The sequence below is a fragment of the Microplitis demolitor genome, chromosome 7 (assembly GCF_026212275.2).
Source record: "Microplitis demolitor isolate Queensland-Clemson2020A chromosome 7, iyMicDemo2.1a, whole genome shotgun sequence".
Classification (NCBI taxonomy): Eukaryota; Metazoa; Arthropoda; class Insecta; order Hymenoptera; family Braconidae; genus Microplitis; species Microplitis demolitor.
The window spans coordinates 5087633-5114999 of NC_068551.1; the positions used below are offsets into that span (position 1 = coordinate 5087633).

Below are 27367 nucleotides of genomic sequence, written 5' to 3' on the forward strand. Positions count from 1 at the left end.
TGATTGTTTTATTCATTTAGATATTAGGGTTGCTTTTAAATGAGTTAAAGCTATTTTAAAAAACATTAGGCGCATTTTATTGTTTTTTATTTACGTAGTGCAATTTAAAAATTTTAACAACTGAAGGTCTTCTGCATGGAGAAAAATGAAGACAAAAACTGTGCGAATTTTTATTATGCTGTTTTTGAGGGCACTGTAAGTCGAAGTATTTAAATTTTAAACACCTAAGTGTTTTGTTACCGTTTAAATACATTGTAGTAACTTTTCCCATGGGAATTCAACTTCCTGTTTCAAGTTTCGTTAATAGCTTAGTTCCGTCGACTCATTCAAAATTTTTATTAAAAATCATAATAATAAATAAATAATATAATAATCATATTAATAAATAAGTTTTTATGTAAAAGTGTGTAAGAAGCTTATGTGTTGGTCAATTTTCGAATAAACCCGCATGGAAAAATATATATGTGAAAATTATATGCAAGATGTATGTCATATATATAACATATATGTGCGCAAAAAAAAAATATGTCAGCTAAATTTTCAGATAAATGTATGCACAGATGAAAGCATAAATGCTTACATATAATTTAAAATATATAATATATATATTATAAATAGATGCTATATAAATGGAGACATATATGTGGCTATATAAGTAAAAATATATGTAGACATATATGTAGACATTTATGACGACATAGATCGAGAAATATGTGTCGACATATATGCAGACATATATTTCTCGGTATATGTGCACATATATGCAGACATATACGTCTACATGCATGTCAACATATATGAAAACATATATACGAATCTATATGCTGGCATATAAACAAATATATATGTCGATGCATATGTAAATATATATGTAAATATATATGCAAACATATATGTGAAATGTATGTGAAAATATATGTCAGATATATATTTTAAATTTAATTATGAATTGAGGAAAAATTTTTTAAACTATTCTACTATATGTATACAAATATATGACAGACGTATGTCTGATGAAAAGCATATATATAAGTCATTTCACAAATGCCGTTGGATAATAGATGGCGTGACTTAATTGATATAAATAAATTGAACTCTGTTCTGCAAAAGGTCTGGTAGCTCAACTGCAGAGTACTCGCGTGAAAACGAATAGGTCTGGGTTCGATTCCAAGCTCGGGCAAACCAAATTATTTTTCTCTAATGATTAATAAGCCCTACACTGAGAAATCTTTTTCTTATTCAGATTCCCAAACTGTTTCCTGTACCAATTTCCATAAACAAAAAAAAATTCCGATTCTTGTCGACTCAAAACTTATTTTTGAAAATATTTATTTTATGTAGGCCTATATATATGCGTGTATATATACATTTCTATATGTAGACATTTATATAGACATATACGTAGACATATATGTCTGCATATATGCCGACATATATGTACGCATCTATCTCTACATAGATATGTACTTATATGTATGCATATATGTCTTTTATATTCTTACATAAATGTCTAAATATATGAATGCATATATGTAGGTATATATTTTACAATGATCAAAATATATATTTTTTTATAAAATTTAAAATATATTTTGGCGCAAAAAAAAAAATATGTCGGAATATATATTTTATATAAGTAACATATATTTTTATGTATGTGACATATATAATACATATATGTTTGCATATATTTTCCGCATATATATATTTCCATGCGGGATTTTAGGCATTTCACGGCATTTATTTTAAGCATGTATTGTATAAAATAGTTTTTTATATTTGTGTTTCTTCATATATGTATACGAAGATGAATTATAACAATAAAGAACATATTTAATAAAAAATTTATAATTAAAAATAAATAAAAAGTTTCATTTACCAGAAGCAAAATAAATTATTCCATTAAAGAGTTATAATTACTTTGATGCACTCGTAAAAAAAAGATGACCTTTTTTAAAAAAAGCGAAAAAAGTGAATAAAAAAAAACGGCATAAATTATTCGATCTTGTCAATTATGAGTTTTGTATAATTTTAATTGATTAGTTATGATGCGATTAATACAAATTGACCGAAGTCCAATCGCTTTGTCGCAGCAATATTTATAATGAATAATAATCGAGGACATTGTAATAAAAAAATTTTTCTTGATAATTGCTCGAAGAATTAAGTTATTCAGGAAACCAAATCACAAACACGTTTTTTATGACAAATAAGTTCAAGTGTAGAGAAGATTAAATTATATGTAGACGTAAAACGCATTTTAAATTTATCATTATGAATTGAGTTTTCATTTAGTTATCGTTGAGTCTTTTCGCTGGATGCTTGGGTGAGCCAGTTAGCGAAAGAAAGTAAAGTGAAGTGACTTGTTCAATCACTAAGAACCGATAATTATAATTAAATAATTATGATTATACAAATTTCATCACGCGTCGACAATAAGCATTTAACAAAAATAATATTTCGACAATTAATTTTTGGTTTCATACTATTTAATTATGTGGGCGCGAAAGCCAATGAATTAGAAAAATATTTACCTGCGTATGCAGTGGCTGTTAATTCGGATATTTTACCGAACTCAACTTGTAAGACTGAGTTAGAAATATTACGAGTTGGTATTGATCAAAAAATTTTATGGAGTTTGAAAGGTAAGGAAAATATTTTCTTAATCAGTAGTGTAAACTTGGATTGTCATTAATAAATCAGGATAGTTGGTAATGAAAAATATTGCTCTAGTTTTAGATGCCAGTGGGGAACCAAAATCCGGATTTTTTTACGGCAATAATTTTTGGATAGGTAGTAAAAGCCAATGCCTTGATTTGGGAAATACTAAACCTTTTCAATTAGATCCGGATATTTTGAAAAATAATTCAAAATATCGTAACATCAACGAAGAATTTCCACCCTATCATTTGAATTATTTTGTCGCGTTTTTCTATCATAACAGCACACTTCAGTATCAATTTCGCTTCAAATATGATGTAAGGGCTCGTTTATTAATTAAATATCAAGTAAACTATGTTACATTAAACTTGTTTAGGATTTAATGTCACTTGGGCTTTGTCTCCCGGCCTCGTGTTCAACTGATGAATTAGGAAAAATTTTGACCAAAATATTCGAATCCAGAACTCTTGCGATCAGCAACTTATATTCCGCAGATTATCGACTTCATGATATACGAGATCTCAAAGATGATTATAAGTGGCTTCTTGATTGGAGGATCATTACCACTGGGTATTTATTTAAGAACCAACTCACTTATCAAATGATTATTCTAAACGTTAAAATGCATTGTACATTTTTTTTAGTATCGTTGTGATACTGACAATACTGTTGGTCATCATCGGTACTTTCTATGACTGTACTATCCACCAAAAACGTTTAAAGTTGTCAGAACTCTCTAAAAACCTAGAATCTGACTCAAGTAAATGAACAAAGCTTTACATTTTGTCTAGTTAGATGTTTTTTGAGTATCAAATTAATCAAAATTTCAATAACTTTTAAGCTGAAACTCCAAAAAGTAAAATTCAACTGAAACTCCTTGAAGAAGTGTTGCTGTGTTTCTCCATCTACACCAATTTCAAAATTATCTTCAATACCAAATCGAACGAGGATTCAGTGACTTCTATCAACGGCATTCGATTACTCGGAATGATATGGATTTTTTTACTGCATGCAGTAGTTTACTCAAATGATACGATCGATAATCGAGCAATAGTGTGGAGATTATCTGAAGAGTTATCAAATCAAGTTCTAACCAGCAGTAGTTTAGCCGTAGATACTTACTTTTGTTTGAGCGGCTTTCTAATCAGCTGGCCATTCTTCGGTAAAAGAATGAATGGGAATCATGAAGCGAAATCGGTTCGTCGATTCCCATGGTTTCATTATTTTGGTCTCATTTTTAAAAGAATTGTAAGGTAAAGATTTGAACTATTTTCTTATTTAGGGAAGAACAGGATAGAATGAAACACTATTTTTGAAGCAAAAAAAAATTACGTAATCGCACTCTCGGCTGATCAACTTGCCCCAATCATTTAAAAAAAACCATAATTTCATATTTTTAAAAAATGTTCGAGATTCCAAAAGTGCACACCTCAATTGCTCATGATAATTATTAATATTTTAGTTTTTTATTCTATATCTTATTTTTCTAGATTCTTATTTTAGTCTAATTTTTATTATTTTAAATTTTTCCTCAATTCCCGCCTTTTTCTCTTAGATGTCGCTTTTTTTTTAATCCTACTGTTACACTAGTGCTGCTGTCTGCAGTCGATAGAAGGAAAAAAAATCAAACTGAAACCAATAACTTGCCGATTTTTGAAAATTGAAAATTTTCATAGCAGCAAGTTAATACAAAAAAATAATAACAATAATAATACAAAATGGCAGCTAAAATTTTCATGAATTACCGATTCAGGTCCGCTTGGGCCGTCATAGAAAAAGAAAAAATTTTTGTTGTCTCAAAAATGGTGTCATTATTTTTCAATCTCCTCTGCAACATTCTAAATAAATTAATAATTATACATATTTTAAGACTCGCTCCCGTATATTTGGTAATAATTGGAATAGCTGAGATTGTTTTTGGGTGGTTCAAAATAAATTCATCTTATATATCTACAGAAGACCCACATTATTATTGTCACGATAACTGGTGGAGAAATTTGCTCTTCATAAATAATTTTTTCAATTGGCATGAAGCAGTAACTATTTTGATATTTTATTATCATTAAATCACTACAGTAATTAGTAATTATGTCCACTTAATTTTAGTGTCTCACCTGGAGTTGGTATGTAGCAAATGACATGCAATTTTACATCATCGGAACTTTTTTAATACTCTTATCTGACATGTAAGGTCTAAAATTAAATTAGTGAGCTGTAATAAATTCAAAATATCCATGAAATATTATTTTCAGATATTTTTACACATCTGGAATTTTATTGTTAACTTTGCTAATAGTTCCAGCCATAATCAGTGGCTTTATTTCTTATTCGTACGGATACATAACTACGTAAGTATTTGAAGACTTGTTTTTAAAAATTTAATAAAAATATTCATTGAATAGCTTCACAATAAGTGGTTGATAAATAGGATAGACCAAATGTGGGCCATTATGGAAGTCGTATACACTCCGCCTTGGATGCGAATTGGTCCATATTTGGTTGGAATGATTACAGGATATATTCTAAGAAGAATGAAGGGTAAATTAAATGTTGGTCGAGTAAGTATTTGTTATTATTATGGGTTCTTAGGTGGATTTCTTTAGAAATCGGCCTATTGCAATGGGTCTCATGATCGAATTATCACAGAATTTCGTCACCATATGTCTTATTTTATCTGGTAGTCAAAAAATACCATCCGCTCAAAAGTTTATACATATATAACGCGCCTTGTCATAATGATAGCGCTCCCAATTCTTAGCGGATCTTAATGAAATTTTATACACTTATTTATTGGACGATTACCTTGATCAAGTTCGAAGATGAGTCTAATCGGTCGATTAGTTTGGAAGTTGTGGGTGTTTGAAATTTTTTTTTGATTTTCATAAAAATGAATTTTCTTAAAATTTTTTTATCCTAAAATAACTTTTGAATCGAATATGATAACTCAATTCTGGAAAAATTATCTTAAAATTTGAACGATTAGCTTTAATTTTCATTGTAATACTTGATTTTTTGAAGCATCTTTTCTAACAATTTGATGATATCGAAAATTTCACAAAAAATAAAAAAAACTTAGTTTTGCTGCTTAGTCTTCTGATAACTTCTAACTGATAAGGCATAACTCATATCCTTGAAATTCATACTTAAGCTTACAAAATAAGTATTAATCACACTTTGGTAGCTTTATTGTATTTACATAAAAAATCTACCTTTCCATTCCGGGTAAGGCCGGATGGCTCTTTTTTATTATTTGGGAAGACAGGGGAAAATGAGACATCATTTTTATGAAAATTTTTCAGAAAACGTTATGTTTACTTTGGATAGTCGGAAGTCTGTGTAATATTTCTCCACTCTTTGGTCTTTACGGCAAAAGTCTCTCAGCAGCTAGTGCTGGAATATATGTTGCTTTTAGCAGGATTGCATGGGGTATTGGGATCTCTTGGATTTTGGTTGCCTGCTATACAAACAATGGCGGTAATTTACATCTGAAATATATACTAATCTTTGTTACAACTCATAACTATAAGGTATTTATTTTTCATCTACAGGATTTGTAAACAAAATCTTGTCACTAAAAATCTGGATTCCGCTATGCAAACTTACATACTGTGGATACTTACTGAATCCTTTGATCACTATGTCAATGGTTATGCTATCAGAAGCATCGGTACACATAGTTTTGATACCGTTCGTAAGTAATTATTTGATGTAATAACTTACTGTTATTAACATTGCAGACCTCAAATGCGAAAGCGCTGAGGATGCTCTATTACCGCTCGATGTTTTTAAATTGCGTTTTTTATTCCAGTTAATGAACTTCTTGGGATTAACAGTTTTTTCTTTCGTGTGTGCATTTTTCATGTCAGTACTATTTGAAATTCCATATATGTTACTATTTCAGACGTTTCTACAGCCACGAAATCGAAATAGAGAATAATAATTGTTCTTCATTGGATGACACTCGATACTGAAAAAAAAAAAATCTTTCGTAATTTAATTTAATTATTACTTTTTAATCTTCATATTTGAATAAAATCGAATAAATAACTTATTATATTAATAGAAAAAAAATTTCAATAAAAACTTAAACCCATATAACCATCTTCTTCAATTCTTGAGCAAGTCTGCTGTCAAGATCGATAGGTGCTAGTGTAATCACTTTTTTTTCATTCATGTAATTAGCAAGTAACGTCAGCTTACTTACAATCCGATTACTGTAGGGAAATTTTTCGTTTGCTTTTTGGAAAAACCTGCCAAATTTTAATTATCAGAAGTGTCATTTATAGAGTGATAAAAAGTAATTCGATATCTGGATAATTATCACTATCACGCGTGTCGTTTAGTGCTTCAACAAAAGCCAAAGCTTCAGCCGCACCCGGAATCTCAATTGGTCGTTTACGTATTGGCAAATAATCACGGAGCGTCGGACGAAATGAATTGATTATATTCGAAAGCTGAATCCCAACTGATTGATTCACCCGAAAAATAACAAAACCACAAACAATGTTAGTCCATAAGATTTTCACCAACGGAACCATCCACAATCGATTGGATCTCAAATTCCGCTAAAAGTTCATTCAATTCCCAACAACATCAAAAGCTGTGTATAATTTATCGCATCTGCACTTGAAATTACGTCCTTACATACGGAAAACTCGCAGTAACTGCTTACATTTTAAACTAACTCTACACTAACAGCTGAATTATTCCCAAAAGATTTTTACTATTGCGTGCAGAATGTAGATAAGCTCAATTACTACTTAATTGTTCGCCATTTTCAATTGTCGTTTGACACTGAAGAAATTCCGTATACTCAAGTCCATTGCAATCGATAATCTTGTGACCAAGATCTTGACCTGTTTACACGAATTCCCCAGCAATCTGAGCTGTAAAATCTATTTGTCCAATAAAACGCAAGACCACAAAGTTTTGAATCTTTTTTTCACGATCGGCGATTACATGAAAAATAGTAGGCCGTAAAATTTTTCAAAGTCTAAATTTGACTGAAATCAGCTGAAAAAATAAAGCGAAATTTTATCATTCTCAATAAATAGGCCAACAATCAGCTGAAGCGAAATTACTCTTGTTTGAAATGCTATGATGTCACAGTACATCTAGACCATGTTGCCCATCAGTAAGAAAAGCTTTTTTTATAATGCATGAATACATGGCCTATAGTATCACTGATCTTTGATTTCACGGCAGAAATTTTCCGATTTTGTTGATTTGCGCTTCAGATAATTCGATCTGCGGATCAGTTCCTAAAACTAATAGACTATAGTGTTATAACGCATTATAATGAACAAATCTTAAAATCACCTTGTGATCAATTGTGGCCAAGAAAAAATTTTTGGTTTCATTTTGTTCTGTGTACTCATACACTTGAAAAATAATTTGCAACGAATGCGTTCACGGAAAAAACTTTTGTAACCACTAGGTAAGGTAACACGGTAACAAATTTCTGCCTCAATATACGGATAACGCAACATTCGTTATAATTACAAATGTTTTTGTAACGCTAGAAAATTCTTAATTGCGCCTAGCATTGGTTTCACTGAGAGAAAAGTGCATGGTTGTGGTAACTAGAAACAGATGGGAATGAAAAAATAGTCATGTTAACTAATATTTCTAGTTTTTTGAACTATATCATAGTGCCCGAAATTATTTGAAAGTAGTAGTTTCAACTAAGCATTTGTTTTCTTGTGCTAACTATTTAATACTATTTCTCAGAACTTATATTTCCGCAGAATCACAAATGTATCAGCAATCGTACGATTATAATTTTATTAATTTAGCACCATTTAAGTCATCGACGAATATAATTAAGGATTTTTCTTTATTATTTTTTTGTAATAAGAATAGCATTTTTGACTTAGTTACGTTCGCTATTGTCCTTGTTCATTGAACTATATCACAGTTAAAACAACTATGATATCATCGTACATTCTACAACTATATATAAGTTATCTGAACTGAGGGTAATAGTGGAGGCTTCATTGAACTATGTTTTTCATAGTTCAGAAAACCAGTTTTCTCTCAGTGTAGATTTTTTCAAAAATTACTCAGAGTTGTTATCAATTAGGAGTTAAATAAAATTTGTTAAATAAATTTCAGCCTAAAAAATCTGACATTCCATATTATAATTTTGACATTATTTTACTGAAATTTATTTTTCAAATTTTGTTCAACTCCTCATTGATATCAACTGTAAATAACTTTTTTTCTTTTTAGTTAATATCTCGGCAAAATGTTAACCACGTTGCCCTTTTTTCAATTAATGCTTAAACTTTTTTTCAACCAATTATCAAAATTTTAATACGGACATTACAATTGAAAGTCATTAAATATTTAAAAAAAAAAAGGGGGGGGCACTATCTGAGATTGACCTTAACACAAAAATTCTACCCATGTAAATATAAACTCAAAATTTACTGATTTATTGTCATGAGCGTAACTCAGTTGTTGATTATGTTCTTCCCAAAAGTTGGTTTCCAAAAAAAATTTAGCATTATTTAAGTCGTCGACAAATATAATTAAGGATTTTTCTTGATTGTTTTTTTGTAATAAGAATAGCATTTTTGACTTAACTACGTTCGCTATTGTCCTTGTTCATTAAACTATATCACAGTTGAAACAACTATGATATCATCGTACATTTTACAACTATATATAAGTTATCTGAACTAAAGGTAATAGTGGAAGCTTCATTGAACTATGTTTTTCATAGTTCAAAAAACTATTTTTTTTTTCTCATTGTTGCAACTGCAACAAAACTGTTAGTTCTTCATTACGACCCAATTTCATTTGTTATCATCACAAATTGACTTGTTACCGTAAGCTAATCATGTTTATCACTATAACTCAATTTTCCGTTATCCCGTCTTTTGTTATGAGGACGAAACTCTGTTTTCCCGTGTTAGAAGTTTGCCAACAAACTCAATATCAGCTAAGTATGCATTTTATAAAACTCACCAATATATTTTTTATTCATCGAGACAAAAAATTAACCTATAATACCGGTTTCGTATTCAATCCAAGTTTAATGCATGCGTTTACGTTCAAAGTCACGGTGACTGATCTTTATTGCATTCAAATTATGTTTAACAAAAACGCCGTACGACGTGTTATTAACAGTTTTTGTGTCATAACTTGGAACACTGAAGCAGATAATTTATTCAAACTATTAATGCAGCATTAATTATTTCTCAAATAAAATAAAATTCACTTTATTATAATTATAACTACATACATATATTATATTACTTATATATTTATAAACATAACTGAATTGGTAAGTGATATATTAATTAGCGTATGGTAATTTATGAGGTAAATAAAGGATGATAAATAAAACTAATAATAATGATAATAATGAATATTATAAATATAAATAAGAAAAATAAGAGAAATGAAGATAAATAGTTAATTTTTATTTTGAAATATCCTTCTGTTATTTTTGGAATTATCGTTACATCGGATGCGAGCCATATACTTCTAACAATAGCCATCACCCACGAATCGAACTGCTCTGGCTATTATCTTTCACCCTCAATGCTATGGTCAGTTTGTCCATCTGCTGACCAAGCGCTCGTCAATACTGCATCCCACTGGTCAAATCATTGACACCCATTGTCAACTTACGACTATGTCTGCAATTGCTTTACTTCATTCCCTCAATATATATATCCATATATACGCATATATTTATTATATACCTATATATAGTATGATAAAAATTTTTACTTTATTTATTTAGTTATCAACCACTTCATCCCCTTCTTTTCTTCGGGTATGGGAAGAAAATTTTTTAAAATTTATTTTCTCTTCATTATGCTGCGTCTATTAAAATTAAAAAATCGAAAATTAGGGGCAGAGTGGGCCCTCCAAAAAATTTCGGATTTGATATTAAATTGACGATTAAAACGACGGAGAAGACAACAATCAAAGGAAAAGGCCAACTTTGCCCCACCCTTCCCTATTTACTAATATTTTTTGTCCGTGTTTTAACTTTTGTTATTTTATTGAAAGGGTGAGGGTGGTAATGAAAAAAAAAATTGTGTTACGTAATTTCTGAAAAACCCCTAAATGTGAATATAATAATGTTTACATGATAATAGCTAAGATAATAAATTTGCGAAATAATTATTATCAGTGAATATAATAAAGTATATAAGCATACAATAAAAAAATATATGAAATGAGGATAAGAAAGAGAAGAATAGATATATAAAAGGTGAATAAATTATAGAATATAAAACAAAAGTAGTCGTCGTTCCTGCTGGCTGACTACACAGTACACTATTAGAGTTGTTGTAAGTATTATAATGCTTAGTACGTTTCACACGTGGCCCGAGGCAACTTTGCATGAGCACAAGACGTACAGCACTAGATGGATAGTATGTATATAAAGGAGGACTTGTGAGTGAAGGTGAGGAGAAGATTGTTATCGCGTTCGCGAAACTTATATAAAAGCAGGAAGCTCGCGCCGGTTTTAATGTAATGAAAATAAAGAGGACGAAGATAAAAAATTAGTTGAAATTTAAAAAAAAATAAAAAAATATGCATACATAGGTATATATAAAATAATCAACGACTGGTGTAATGTCGAAAGTGTGGTATTGCGCGTGACGACTATGATCCAGCTGTCAGATTAAAACCGAGCATTTTGTTCACAAGAGCAATCTTCAACGCTCCGAAGAGCTTCCTTACCCCTCTTTTACCCCTGGATTACTTTTTTTTGCTCTCTATCTTGCTCTATCTGCTTTGATTATCGTTTCGCTTAGCCACGCATTCTCATTGAATGACACACGTAATTTCAAGGTAATTTTACACACGCGACACGCCAAAATACTCGTATCTTATGACTAAATCTCCGGTTGAGGGTTATTCAATTATTTTGTAAAGCGCTTTAAGCTAGACTTTTTTATAAAATTGATCAAATTAAATTTTTTTGAACACAAATTTTTATTGTTGTGACTGTGGATCAAAAAATTTTTTTCTCGAGGCTTATTATTTCAAAATACTGTAATATAAAATTTACAAATTCATACTTTAATACCGTCTTCTTATCACAAAAAACATATAATGATGTATTAAAATTAATTTATAATTATTTCTACGAAAATTGTTTATCGGAATGTTAATTTATTTTTATTTGATAGTCATCTTTCATTTTCTAGATGCAAAATCTCACGTAAATTCTAAACTGCACAGTTAGAAATTTTGTGTATTTGTGTTAACAAATTGTTTGGTTAAATTATTTGTGTTGATTTTCAAGACAGAAATTTGTTAATTCAACACAAACCGTTTGTATTATTTTACTTTAACAGATTTTTTATGTTAAATGATCAGAAAATCTGGAAGATAACACATTTCTTGTGTTATTCGAAAATTAACACAAAATTTGCGTTGTTTAGCTAAACATTCCCGCGCGTTTCTTCAGTACTATAACCAAGCAAAGCATTGTAGCAGCATTGTCTGCAAGGAAACTTGGATTACAATTGATTTTCAATTAAATATAATCAGAGATAACTTCAATATTTTTGTGATCAGGTTCAATGATTTTTTTATTCTCATTTTACGGGAGGATAATTCATAGCTACGTTTTTTAGAAAAATCACTGAAAATCGAACTATTGTTTGCTAAAGTGACATAAGTTGTACTAAGGTTAGATCAGTATACTTGAGTTGGTTAGGTTCTGTGCTTATATTTATTAGTTAATTTTAACACGAAAAGTCTGTTAAATTTACACAAATTTTCTGTCAAAATAACAGATTTTGTGTTCAATTATTTAACATAAAATTTATGTTAAATATCAACACAAACGCAATGTGTTGAATTAACACTAAAATTTGTGTAGACCGTTTGCAACACACGATTTGTGTGGAATTCCCACTCCTTTCTCCCTTGCCGTACAGGCAAGTTAACGAATGGATGTTTTTTCTCTTATAATTTTCATTTTTTTTACTATCATTTATCTAAACTGTATACATCATTAACCATTATTACTAAACCTAAAATATTCATTTTTTTTAATTACACTGACTCCTAGAGTCGCATCGGTAAGATGACCACTAGTCGTATGCGCAAATTAGAGGTTAGGTTATTTATAAGGTGTTTTTATTACTTATTTATGTAAACTCAAAAATTGGCAAAATACAGTAGGACCTTGTTATAAGACTATTAGTTTCTCTCTCAAACTATCCCAATACTTGATTTATACACTGTGAAAAATTTCTAACAAATTTTACTATGGGTGCATTGTAACCCCGGACCATAAGAAAACTGGCACAAAATTTACAATTGTTCCACGGTAAACGGTATGCGCAGATCACACGATTGGGACCTATGCGCATACGTTTACTATAGGACACTTGTAAATTTTCTACCAGTTTTCTTATTGTCCGGGGTTACAATACACCCATAGTAAAATTTAATGGGAATTTTTCACAGTGTAGAAAAGACCGAATGATAATCTTATAAAGAGGTCCGACTGTAAATAATCTTTTCCAAATTAAAAAAATTTATGTTGAATTTGATACAAAATTTCTAACTTACTGCCCTGTTTAGAAAATCTCATAGAATCCAATAGATCCTCATAAATTCCTATAGAAATTTTATAAGAATGAATGAGTTCTATGAGAAGTGCTATAGTTAAGTATAGGGTCTTATACATACAGCTATAAGAATCTATCGGATTTTTTAAGCAGGGTGTGTAATAAAATTATTCTCAGGAAATATAAATTTTTTATTTCAATTACAATAGCACTCAATCATTCTATCTCAAAGTACTTAAAAATAATCTCATACAATTCAAGCTGTAATTGTTAACGTATAATATGGTAAATCCTAAAAGAAAGACAGTATTATATTTAACGTATAACCAATGCCCAGCAAGTATCGTTCGGGTAATTGTTGGCGTGATCGACTAGCACGCAATCCAATCGCAATTCTTATTCCTATCTTTCTCATATACATTTATAAACACATAGATATATATATCTGACAGTTAGGTCTGAGTGAGTAGTTTAGTCCTTGTACGTTGTACTGCACAGTATTCAATACTATATTTATATACATATATATAACAGGATAGAGAAGAGACAAGCAGACAGGCAGCGAGGCGGCGAACGCGTCAGTCGTCTGATTGACAAGCCAGAAAGATTTACCCGCGATTATTATGATCGTCCGGCTGGTTACCATTCCAAAATTGCCGATGGGTCAACTAAGAGGTCATCGTTAATTATAGTGGTATACAATAAAGAAGGGAATTCATTCTGGATAAATGGTGTAACTAAGGGATACCTATCCGTTTATCGGATCAGCATCACCGGAGTCACGGCGATGGGCCCCAGCACACGACGATACACAACAGCTATCTCAAATATCCAATGCACCGACGTTAAAATAGCTCTACTCTGAAAAACACGCTACGACTATACAACAAAAAAATATATACATACATATAGGTATAGATATATACTGAACAACACGATTTAAACAAAGAACACGTGGAATATAGTCTGGGAGCATTGCAAGCTATGGTTTTCTCGTTATTTTTTTTTTTTTCCTTTTTTCATTTGCCATCACATTGAAGTACAAGTTGATTCCTGGCTGAGTGCTCATCAATGTCGATACGTTCTCTTATATACTTACTCTGGTGCATGGTATCAGTCGAACTTGTATAACTCGTATAATCTTAAATCTTGGTGTGTGTATGTATATAGATAGTATGTATATTCACTGGGCTTGTAACTGAAAACAAAAGAAAAATTTTCTTTCACAGGATTGTTATATATATATATATATATATATATATATATATATATATATATATATATATATATAGCTGGGTGAACAACGGTGGATTTGTTTGGTGTGTAAATTTGTATCGTGAAATTTTAAATACATACACTGTAAAACATTTTTGGACGCGGTGTAGTGTAAATAAAACGGTGTAAAAATTTTTGTGGGAAAATTACACCCAATATTGTGTTAAATTGTAAAAGGTGTAAATTAGTCATTTATGATGATTTTGCGTTAAGAAAAATATTGAAATGTTCAAAATACTATTCAATATTCAAATAAAATGAATGCACTGTAAAAAATTTGCGAAGTTAACGCGGATTAAATATAGAGTGGATGACTGTGTATTCATTTAATCTTCATGGAGTAAAATTCACTCCCTAGGGGAGTTTATTTTAATATTAAAACTCCAAATTGGAGTGAATGCGAATTTAAATAAAATCCAAATCACTCCGAAATCGCTCCACTGAAAAACCAAATTCTTTATTTACTCCGTATGCGAAATAATTTTTTGTAAAATTCCGGAACTCCGAGTGGATTCGGATTTTACATATTGTTGTAATAATTCACTCCCGATTTTTTACTCTGTGTACTTATTGATCAAGTAGTTAAAAATGATTAATGATCATTTGTTGGTCATTAATCGAAATTATAACGAGTAACACTGAATGGTGTAAAAAAGTAAATTACACCATGTTAAAATTACACGGGTCGATAATTTACACTGAGAATGTTTAACACCGTTATTTCACACAACACTACCGTGTAAAGCTCTCGGGGGTCAGTTTTATAAAAGATTTTTTTCCGTGCAAAGAAATTCATTTATCGGATTCTATACACAAATTTTTTTTTTTTTTATATAATTTATGACTGTACTCACGCATGAATATATAAGGGATAATTTAAGTATACTATTTCTTGTTAAATATTTAATTGTATTAAATTTATTTATTTTTTTTTCTTTAATAATTATTATTAAAGTAAAAATAATTCAAAGTAGGGTGGGGGTGTACATAGTATTTTTGAAACCCGACTAGAAATTACTGTAGGGATGCCCATTGTGTATATCTGGACCTCATTGGGTCCTAATGGGTATCCCCAATGGGAAATCCCCATAAGGGCCCAATCAGAATCCAATTGGGAAATCCCAACTTGGAAATAAAAAAATTACTGTCATTTTTCCCAATTGGGTTCTGTGTGGGATCTAAGTGGGAAAACCCAACGTGGAAATAAAAAAATTACTGTCATTTTTCCCAATTGGGTTCTGTGTGGGATCTAAGTGGGAAAACCCGACATTAAAATAAAAAAAATTAATTTATTGTGTAAAATTTTGTCGAATAAAACCGACCCCAAGAAATTATTTATTCGTATTTTGTTAAAATTTTTATTCAAGCATTTTTTTACTTGTAAATTTTTTTCTTAAATACAAAATTTGAAAAATAACCATAACCGCTGTCAAGTATGAAAATTACAATTAACAAAAAAGTTATTTTATCAACTTTTAATTTTTTTAATGGCTGGCTAGCTTAAATCAATATTCAATATTTAAAGTTACACTATGACATTATTTGTCATAGCATCACTCAGAGCTGGTATTAAACTACTTTTTATTTTAATTTACACTTTTTTTTCAATCCATTTCAAAGCTTTCATTTCACGTTTAAAAAAGTGATAGTACATCGCTTATTTATTTTTATCTAATCGAAAGCTGGTTTCAATTAACTGTCAAAAGAAAAAAAAATTTAAAAATTTAAATAAAAAATTCAAGCTCGCACGTTCATGTCAATACAGCAATCACTTGCTTTGCAAAACTGGTCATAGGAAATCGTTAATCCAGCTATTAAATTAAATTAGACAAAAATCCTAGTCATCTACTTGATAATAAATAAAAAATAAAAAAAAATTACTTGACTCAACTTATTATTCATCATCGATCTCTAATGCCGTCCCCCCCCCCCCCCCCCCCCAAAACTAAAAACTCTGTAACTCAGTAACTCGAAGTTTAATTACTCAATATCTGAAAAAACAACGTAAAGAAGGAAGCAAAGACCCATAGTATCTACGAAATAGATTTAAACAACAAATAAAATATAATTAGTACTAATTATAATCATACTACTTAAAGCAATATCGTAGAGAAGATTGTCGAGTGGATTATTCGAGGAAATAGATGTTACGAGTTGTCTGTATGGTGGGAACGTGACTCCGTACATCGTTCCAAGCTAATTACGTTACTACTAACAAGCAAATAGCAAAAACTCATTCGATTTTATCGTTTAAACGGATATAAAAATAATTTTAACTTTTCTACCAAATAAATAATCATTACCATATCATCTTAATAGCAGTAACAGCAACATTATCTACCAGCAGTAACGAAATTAAATTACAAAAAGTGACTTCCATCAAAGTATCATTTCATAATCAAGATAGTAAACAAAGCTATCGTAATACACACACACATACATTGATATATACGTCGAGATATATGTGTATATATGTATACCGTCCAAGCATTTCCTCCAAACAAACAAGATACGTATGCAAATGTAACGCTTAAACTCGTTATAATAATCTGCAGTTGAGTACGAATATACGCATGTTAGTTCACAGCTATTCAATGGCAGGTTGTTGTTACCATATTGCTGCACTAGGTTTGAAACCAGTATAGTATACTATCACCATCATGCAGTACTATCTCGAGTGTGGGATCACCACCAATAGTATGGGGTGTGAGAGGCTAACGTAAGCCGGTTATCTAAATACCGTAAATAACAACATGCTGCCAGCCTTCGACCACTTCCTCTTCATCCCTGCATTCATCCCTTTACTATTACCACCACTGCTACCCCTTCTTCCCTCCCACCCCCTCGACTTTCTCCATATGCCCCTTTAGCATTTCATCTACACACTGAAAAAACGCTGTGTTCACGCTATCGATGTTAAGGTTATCGGTGTTGAATTCAACCCTGAAGTGGTGTTAAGTGAGAACAGTAGCGGTGTTAAAATTTTTCCTGGTGTTAAACGAAGTCAAGAATTAGAAAAAAATTAGTTTTGTTTTTTAGATGAAGTCGAATTTTATTTTAAATACAAAAAGAATTTTTTATTGATTCGAAAATTAATGATACGACGGATTTACCAATTTATGGAAAAATCTGAAGAATATTGGAAACAGATTTTTGTGATTAAAATCTTTTTGCAAACTGAATCAGTGTGAAAAATAAAATCAAAGTATACTGGTCACAAAAATTAAGGGATATAAAAAAAATTCTAAATTTTTGGGTGGTTTTTAATATGCTGTAATTCGGTGAAAATGGTCGTAGAGAAAAAATAAAAAATGGAAATTGTAGCATCAAGTTTCTAGTTTTCGGATCTGGACTTGAAATTTTTTTATCATGCACGGTTGCGGAGTAATCTTAAAAAAACTGAAGAAAAAAAATTTCAAAATTTTTGCTCGTCTTCCAACAAGTCTGTGGGCTTCAATAATTTTTTTTTTAATATCTGACCTTATGCCTCTCTTAGGAAATTTTATGTTCTTTAATTTGCTGACCTCTAAAAGTCTTTATGACGATTTAGCGCCGAATTATCATTGATCAAAGCAAAAAAGTCCATTTTGGATTTGATAATCAATAACTCCGGACATATTGGTCGTACGAAAATGGTAGAAGGGTTTTAAAAACTGGAAAACATTCTCTATAAGGCAAAGTTAGTGACATTGATGGAAATATTTTTTTTGCAGCGATAATGTTTATTGAAAAACAGGTAAAAATTTACATGTTTAAGGATATTCGGGAATCTTGGTGTACTTTTGAATATAACGGATGAACAAAGGATACCGTCGGTTTCCGAAAAAAAACCCTGATAATTTCAAAGCGCTGCGATTTTTCTTTCTTAGTGTTCCGAAGCTTTAAATTTATCGATTTTGCCAAAAATTGCACAAGGAACGATTCTTCGGTTTTCAATCATTTTTTTAATGTCAAAACGTATTTTTTAGTGATAAGCTTTATATTTTTGATCAAAAACAGTAATTATTGGAACAAATTGAAAAAACAATTTTTTTCAAAAATTTGTTTTTTTTTTTTTTTTTTTTTTCAAGAAAATTGATTTAAAAAAAATATTTTTTTTTTTTCCGATATCTTACTTTATTATCATCTTCGAAATGATGTTAATTTTAATTACTCCGCTTTTACACCAGTATTTTAACACCACCGAATTACACCTCCTACACCGGTGTAATTTAATTTTAACACTGGGCGGAGTTAAAATGAATCCATTTTTGACACCGCTCTTTTTACAGTAGTGGCCAAATAATCGATAATTTTAAATAAATAACTCATACATTACACCATAGATGGTGTAAAAAATCTAATTCACTTCAAAATTCAACATCGTGCGCCATGTCACTTTCACACAAGCAGTTTTGAAAATTTTAACACCAAATCATTGACACCACATTTCATTTTCAAAATTCTCTACAATATACACTTTCTTTTTCCAGTTGGGTGTATTCTTACCCTCATATTGCAATTAAACACTGCCTCAAGCGCGAATCAACCCCATAGCTTTATCATCTGATACAAATATTTTTCATCTCCAACCCACTAATCAATCAATCAACCATCCAACCCAAAATACTCTTGTACCAATCCAACCAACAATCATAACCAAAATGAGACGATGCAGGACCACACTGCACTAAGTGATTTGCTGTAGAGTAATTACTGATTACGTGAGTAGATAATGTATATACAGGAAACTAGTCCAGAATGGGTGATGGTACTTTGATGGATGCTTCAGATGAAGATACAAACCTAAAGAGCATATTACAGTTTGAGCAAAAGCATCAGCATCAGTGTAAGCAGCTAGCAGCATCAGTAGTTGAATATCCAGTGTCGCTAGATATAGAAGAGGAATGAATATGTCGTGACATGCAGCATTTCTCGCTCGCCCTAGCGTGAAAATGCCAGCCGGTAAGCCACCCCTTTCAAGATTGATTGCATCCAAAAGATAAAAATGTTATCGCCATCTCGTAAATAATCTTTAATCTTGTGTCGTACTCTCCGTACATCTCTCCCTTTCACGTTTGTCATACTCATTTTATTTTATACATCACACACTGGATGCTACACTCAGTAATAGTCACTTTTACGCTCATATATTGATGCGTATTTTATATGACAATGTATGACTGAATCAGTAAGTAGTCTAGAGATTATACGCGATAGTATCCGAGGATTATTTATATCGATAAATGGATACCGAGTATAAGATTTAACACGGCCATCAAATCTAACCCTCTCTACTCTTGACGCTGGAGCTGCTTGCTCTTTGGGTCTATATATATATATATATATATATATATATATATATATTTATACATATATTGCACGATCCCTATGGTTCTTCCACACCCCCAAAGTACTTAATACGGCTTAGCGATGCTGAGAGTATTCGTACATTATGTATCCATCAGCAAACCAAACAGTGTAAATATGAAACGAATAGATTATTTTTTTTTTTTTATAAGAATATATACTGTGTATATAATCGCATTTCCCATGTGACACATTCCCCTTTCATTACAGCCATTCACGTGATATTATGATAATTCAATGAAATTGTTGTAGGATTGAAATACCGTGAGTACGTGCGTGTATTTTTTATTTTTTGTTCTTGGAAAAATAAATGCTCCCTTAAAGTCAGGAGACCCTTTACGATGGATACAAAACGCGATAAATCCAGTGAGACATACTTAGACGGGTGTCAGTGTGATGTATGAGAGTAGCACGTCCTATTGTCAAAATCTACCTTTTTCTTATTCTTATTCTTATTTTTTTTTTTTTTTATTTTTTTTTTTATTTTTTTTGGAAACCAACTTTTGGGAAGAACATAATCAACAACTGAGTTACGCTCATGGCAATAAATCAGTAAATTTTAAGTTTATATTTACACGGGTAGTATTTTTGTGTTAAGGTCAATCTCAGATAGTGCCCCCCCCCCCTTTTTTTTTAAAATATTTAATGACTTTCAATTGTAATTTCCGTATTAAAATTTTGATAATTGGTTAAAAAAAAGTTTACGCATTAATTGAAAAAAGGGCAACGTGGTTACCATTTTGCCGAGATATTAATTAAAAAGAAAAAAAATTATTTACAGTTGATATCAATGAGGAGTTGAACAAAATTTGGAAAATAAATTTCAGTAAAATAATGTCAAAATTATAATATGGAATGTCAGATTTTTTAGGCTGAAATTTATTTAACAAATTTCATTTAACTCCTAATTGATAACAACTCTGAGTAATTTTTAAAAAAATCTATACTGAGAGAAAACTGGTTTTCTGAACTATGAAAAACATAGTTCAATGAAGCCTCCACTATTACCCTCAGTTCAGATAACTTATATATAGTTGTAGAATGTACGATGATATCATAGTTGTTTTAACTGTGTTATAGTTCAATTAACAATGACAATAGCGAACGTAACTAAGTCAAAAATGATATTCTTATTTCAAAAAAATAATCAAGAAAAATCCTTAATTATATTCGTCGACGACTTAAATGATGCTAAATTAATGAAATTATAATCGTACGATTGCTGATACATTTGTGATTCTGCTGAAGTATAAGTTCTGAGAAATAATATTAAATAGTTAGCAGAACAAAACAAATGCTTAATTAAAACTACTACTTTCAAATAGTTTCGGGCACTATGATATAGTTCAAAAAACTAGAAATATTAGTTAACATGACTATTTTTTCATTTTGATCCCTTTCTAGTTACCACAGCCATGCAATTTTCTCTCAGAGTAAACCTTGGTAAAATTGTAACTACGTTGTCCTTTTTTTAATTAATATTTTAATTTTTTTGAAATTAATTAATAAAATTTAAACTCTTATGACAGTTCAAGGTCATTGGATATTCTTGAAAACTGGGGAGCACTGACTGAGAATGACCTTAGATTCAACACAAATCGTGTGTTGCAAACGGTCTATACAAATTTTAGTGTTAATTCAACACATAGAGTTTGTGTTGATCTTTAACATAAATTTTATGTTAAATGATTGAACACAAAATCTGTTACTTTGACAGAAAATTTGTGAAAATTTAACAGACTTTTCGTGTTAAAATTAACTAATAAATATAAGCACATAACCTAACCAACTCAAGTATCCTGATCTAACCTTAGTACAACTTATGTCACTTTAGCAAACAATAGTTCGATTTTCAGTGATTTTTCTAAAAACGGAGCTATGAATTATCTTCCCGTAAAATGAGATTAAAAAAATCTTTGAACCTGATCGTAAAAATATTAAAGTTATCTATGATTATATTTAATTGAAAATCAATTGTAATCCAAGTTTCCTTGCAGACAATGCTGCTACAATGCTTTGCTTGGTTATACTACAGAAGAAACGCGCGGGAGTGTTTAGCTAAACAACGCAAATTTTGTGTTAATTTTCGAATAACACAAGAAATGTGTTACATTCCAGATTTTCTAATAATTTAACATAAAAAATCTGTTGAAGTAAAATAATACAAGCGGTTTGTGTTGAATTAACAGCTTTCAATATCGAAAATCAACACTGAAAATTTAGCCAAATAATTTTTTAACATAAATAGACAAAATTTCCAACTGTGTAGTTTTATTTGTCAGAAAAAAATGTTATGAATCGATTATGTATAAAGTAATATGACTCGACAGTAATAAAAATTAATTTAATACTCGAATTCTTATTCGAGACGCCTTTTTCCTGTTTATACATAAAAAGTCAAGATCACTTTAGATTCTTGCCGAAATATACAACGTCAAAAATAAAAGTAGAAATAAAAATAAATAAAACTAGAAAAGTTTAATAAAAAAGTAAAGTTTAAGTAAATAGTATATAGAAAATAAAAAATAAATAAAGAAAAAAGAGGCAGAGGTCGTAAGAAAAAGTTAAAAAAAAGGTCGATGCGATCGCAGAGGGATTAGAAAAAGAAATGGCCTCCCGCAGTAAATCTTCTTAGCGGGCAACCTCTCCCCCTCCTATTCGCTACCACCCTGTTATTCTGCAAGCCGATTCGGACGCGCGTGGGCCCGGAATACGAGACGATGAATTTTATTTTATAGTTTGCTGTGGGGGAGCTGAGCACCGGGACCGTTAAGGGTGGAATATGTTTCGTATCATCATAGAACGGGGGTTGCTTTTCCAGTTTTCTCCTTCCACTCTACTTCTTACTCTTTCTTTTATATATATAAAAGTATACATCTATATATACCCATAACGTTTTTACTCCTCGCTCTTCTTCGTCCCTCCTACGCCATTTTGAATAAATTCTCGCCTGAGGAGAGTTATCTCCCAAACGTTTCGATTTCCCATTTAAAGGATCTTGTATATATATACATACATTCATATATATACATATACAAGCGAGGAAACGTGCGGGGGCGCGGCTCGAGGTGAACATTTTGGTTTGGGGCGTCGGAAAATATTAGCCAACTTTTTCCTTCTTCTAACCACCCTTATTCTCCCGCCAACTCAGCCACACCTTCTCTCTTCTTCTCTTAGCCCACTCAATATACCTATATTTACCCTTGAATTTTTATTAAAACCTTAGCTTTTTGCTATTCTACACAACCAACTAAAGGAAAATAAAATTGGATCTATAAACTTTGTATAAGATAAAAACAAAAAGCAATAAAAAAAAATACCATCCATAAGTATCATAAATTTTTTTCTTATTTTATATCCGCAGTATTCAATATATACACCGAAATAGAGAACAGTATAAACTGTTAAAATTGTGTGCATAAAAGGAAAACGGGGGTGTGATGAGCAGCTGGGGTAGAGTGGAAAAATTAACGTTAGCAAGTTGAATTTTACGAGTATTTTAGCATTCAAGTCTCGTACCTTAGGGTAATATAGCAGGACGAGTCTGCTCTCGGGTCTCCCTCAACTAGGGTGGCGATGCTGGTAAGAACGCAAGAAGGTGCCGGATGTTGGACTCCTCACCGACCCAAAGACAACTAAACTGCTGGTGTATGCTTATTTTAATTGAAATTGTCGCGATCTTTTTCACTTATACCCAATAATACTTTTTTCTTGTTACTTTAGCTTCGGCAATTTGCTATTGGTGCATTTACCCACTTGTTTGGTTTTTTCAACATCGACTGAGCTGCTATTTGAATTATTTAACGAAAAGTATTTTTTATTAATTTAATTACGTAATTTCTCTAGAAGACTTTTTTTTTTATATTTTTTTTGTTAACGGGAATAAATGTCGATTAACGAATTGGTAAATGCGGCAACCGTAACAATTGATGTCTCGAAGTAAAGTCAGAAGGGAAAGATATACTGGTAGAAATGGATGAAGAGAATCAGAGACAAAGAGAAAGTCGTAGAATGGTGGCCGTGGTAGTGATGGTGTCTGTAGTAGTAGAAGAAGAGTCTCGGTAACTAAGTGAGAGAGTGACCCGTACTTTGTTCAAGGCGCGCACAACGTGCAAGAATATATTGATAGTCGGCTCAAAACTCCATTAGGGTCGGCACAGTATTCTCTCGTAAATACGAAAATGCTATCCCATTATTTACTGGTTAATTGGATTAATGAGACTCGTTATTCCAGGAGGGCACTGCATCCACCGAGGGTAGTAGCTGCTACTCGACGTATACAATGAGACTGGGGTTGAGAGTTCCCGTGGCCAGGGGCTAAGGGGTGTCAGAGGTGCTGTTAGTGCTAGAGAATCTACCGTGTAGGACCAACGAATGAGATTGGGGGCTGAGAAGGTGGGAAAGGGGGTGGTAAGACCGCGTGGACAAATACCACGCTCAAGTGTCGTCCAACCTACACACAAACTCACAATCATTACACCTAACACACACACAGACAAATGTTTACTATCGACTGCTTCCATTTTATACAACAGTCACTCGCCTAATGTAGATCTTACCCCTGTTAAGAAAAAGAAACAAAAATATAAATAAATAAATATACTTACTATTGAGACTGTAATAAACCTCCAGGAAATAACTTTTAATTTCCAGCAATTGACATTGCGGCGCGGTAATTATTTTTTTAAAAAAATTTTAAAAGAAGAAGATTAATAAAAGTCAAATGGTGATTGGCTGTTGTTATAAAAATGGATATAGGTTATTTTTAAGTCTGTGATATGTAAAGACAGCTATAAGCAGATCTTTTATACTCATTTGTACACTTAACTCTCGGAGAGGACTGTCTGACTTCACAAGGCTGAATCTACTCATTAATGCCAGTTATATAAGGTCATCCATTCCACGTACAAGATACATCGACCTGTCTCTCGTTCTCATTAACTTCGATGTTACTTTTTTTCCATTTACTTGTATAACCACAAAAGTCCACGTGTATTCCACCAACAGAATTCGTATTACTTGATTGTCATTAATTATTTTCATTTCTCCTTCCAGTGCACAGTAGTTACCACGAGCTCATGACTGCCACCCCGTAGTCAATTATCAAAGTGCCAGTGTATATAAGTTATTACAGTATATATATACTTTTGTGTGTGTATTATATACAATATAATAAATTGAGCATTCATGTTGCTAAAATGAAGAGACTGAACTGTGTATGGATTGTATAAGTGGAGAGATGGCAAGATGAAAAGTTTCCAAAGTCAAAACGATTCATTAATCAGAATCGCGTGACAATGTCAAAGCAGTAGCAAAAGTACCTCGAGATCCATTATTAAATCCGATGAAATTAATGACGTACACTGAAATACACTTGACTTCAAATTGTTTTTGATAATTAAAAATACTAAATTTATCATTAATATTATTTTTGGTATTATAATAATAATTTTTGTGAGTGAATACAATTTTATAATAGAAAGGAACTGAAAAAAAATAATAATATTGTAATGTAGAGTTATGTGGGGTAAGTGTGCACACGCGGTAAAAGATACATTCGGCAATATATGCTGGAAAAATAGCATACATACAATACTAAAGATATAAACGGATATATGGAGGAAGAGGTGGTAAAAGGGGGTACTTAAGGAAGTACTATGGTTCTGAGGACTCAAATACTCTAAATCTTTTTGTTTTTAATGATATGCGAAGTAAATAAACAAAAATTTCAGTTGCTGTTGAAACAAAAAAATTTGAACTTTAGCGGGCAAAATGGGGAAATTTGTTTTCTTGTGCTAACTATTTACTATTATTTCTCAGAACTTATACTTCAGCAGAATCACAAATGTTTCAGCAATCGTACGATTATAATTTCATTAATTTAGCATCATTTAAGTCGTCGACGAATATAATTAAGGATTTTTCTTCATTATTTTTTTTAAGACGCGTTTCCATTTGTTTCTCTATTCGCACTCAACTGGATAAACGGTACTATCTCTGTTGCACTTGTACATTAAATAGGAACTTTGTCCAAGCTTTTCTCGTAAACAAATGGAAGTTATCAAAAAATTCAAGTGCACTTCGCTAGTTCATAAAGTAAAGCATTGGGTCTGTGCCTTTATTTTGCGTTTAGAGCTTTTATTTCAGAGAAAAGCTGGGACAAAATTATCTGAAAACCGTTCTTAATAAGGATATCATTTTTGACTTAGTTACGTTCGCTATTGTCCTTGTTAATTGAACTATAACACAGTTAAAACAACTATGATATCATCGTACATTTTACAACTATATATTAGTTATCTGAACTGAGGATAACAGTGAAGGCTTTATCGAACTATGTTTCTCATATTCAGAAAACCAGTTTTTTTTCTCGATGTATTTTTATTCTCGATTAAACTGTTATTATGGGTAAAGAAGTTAAAGGGTTACGCTACCGGACCTTTTTCTCACACTCAAAAAAATAAACGTGACTGTCTTTGTTGCACTCGTAGAGTAAATGAAAATTTTAAAACAATTTTTTTCGGAGACGAATTAGAATTTTTGAAAATACGAAATTTTTAAGCCTTTGTTAAGGTTTTAAAAAACGCTAAGCTAACGCTTTAAATAAAGACTCTTTATTTTAGGTTTTCAGTGTTTGTCCGTGAATTAAATTGATTTGAAAATCAGTTACCGTTACCCCTTAAGAGGGTGTTAGTTTATCAATCATTTTGAATATGAGTGAGCAGCAATTTAATTATACATCAATTTTTATTTTACAGACCTATTTTCCTATTCATTCCTAAGACTAAGCTCATAGCAGGATTTTGCAATTTTTGTAAAATATTAAGCTTGCCTTGATCATACTTCAACATAAAAATTATTATCATTATTATTATTTTTATTATCAGTATATAAAGTGAATTCTAAATATTCCTTTGGTGAAACAATGAGTATTGTAATTTAACTAAAATCAAATAGAATCGAGTTTATAACGGTGATTAAAGGATGCAAATAAGATCGAAAAGGTCTGAAGACGCGAATGGTGTGGGAAGTATTCTGATTATTAGAACGCACGTGTCTTTTAACAAATTATCCATCTATATCTATGTATGAGTTAAAGAGGATGAATGTATGAGGGAAAGAGGATGAATAATAGAAAAGAGAGGAGAGGAGAGAAGAGAACAGAGGAATACTTAGAGAGGTAGCAAGTGAATCAGAGGGGTGCGAAGAGAGTGCGACGAGGAGGCGTCAGAAGCTGAGTGTATGCGACGATAGTGTGTAAAGATGGCGGCGGTGGTGGTGGTAGCTGTATAGCCCCCGCGCGTCGGTTATGATAAGGCGATGCTTTAATGACAGTGTGTTACCATAGCAACAAGCGTATAGGGGCCGGACAGGCCGGGTGGCGGACGCCGCGACGCCCGGCGTCGGTCAGTACCGGGTTTACTCGACGCGGGGCATAGCGGAGGAGATTCCCGGAAAAGAGGGGCATCGAACGGCCGCCATTCTAGTGGACACTGGCCGCCGAACCTCAGCGACGAATGTCTCTG

General features: G+C 31.5%; 1 protein-coding gene across 1 annotated transcript; it reads left to right on the top strand.

Moving 5' to 3' along the window:
- Window positions 1-2005: 2005 nt before the first annotated feature.
- LOC103569531 (nose resistant to fluoxetine protein 6) lies at window positions 2006-6733 on the top strand. Its single transcript, XM_008546868.2, has 12 exons — window positions 2006-2645; window positions 2734-2978; window positions 3038-3231; window positions 3306-3421; window positions 3503-3914; window positions 4532-4697; window positions 4768-4847; window positions 4914-5009; window positions 5090-5219; window positions 5961-6135; window positions 6210-6352; window positions 6470-6733. The coding sequence occupies exons 1-12, from the start codon at window positions 2405-2407 to the stop codon at window positions 6596-6598; spliced, it is 2127 nt and encodes a 708-aa protein (XP_008545090.1). The 5' UTR covers window positions 2006-2404; the 3' UTR covers window positions 6599-6733.
- Window positions 6734-27367: the final 20634 nt, after the last annotated feature.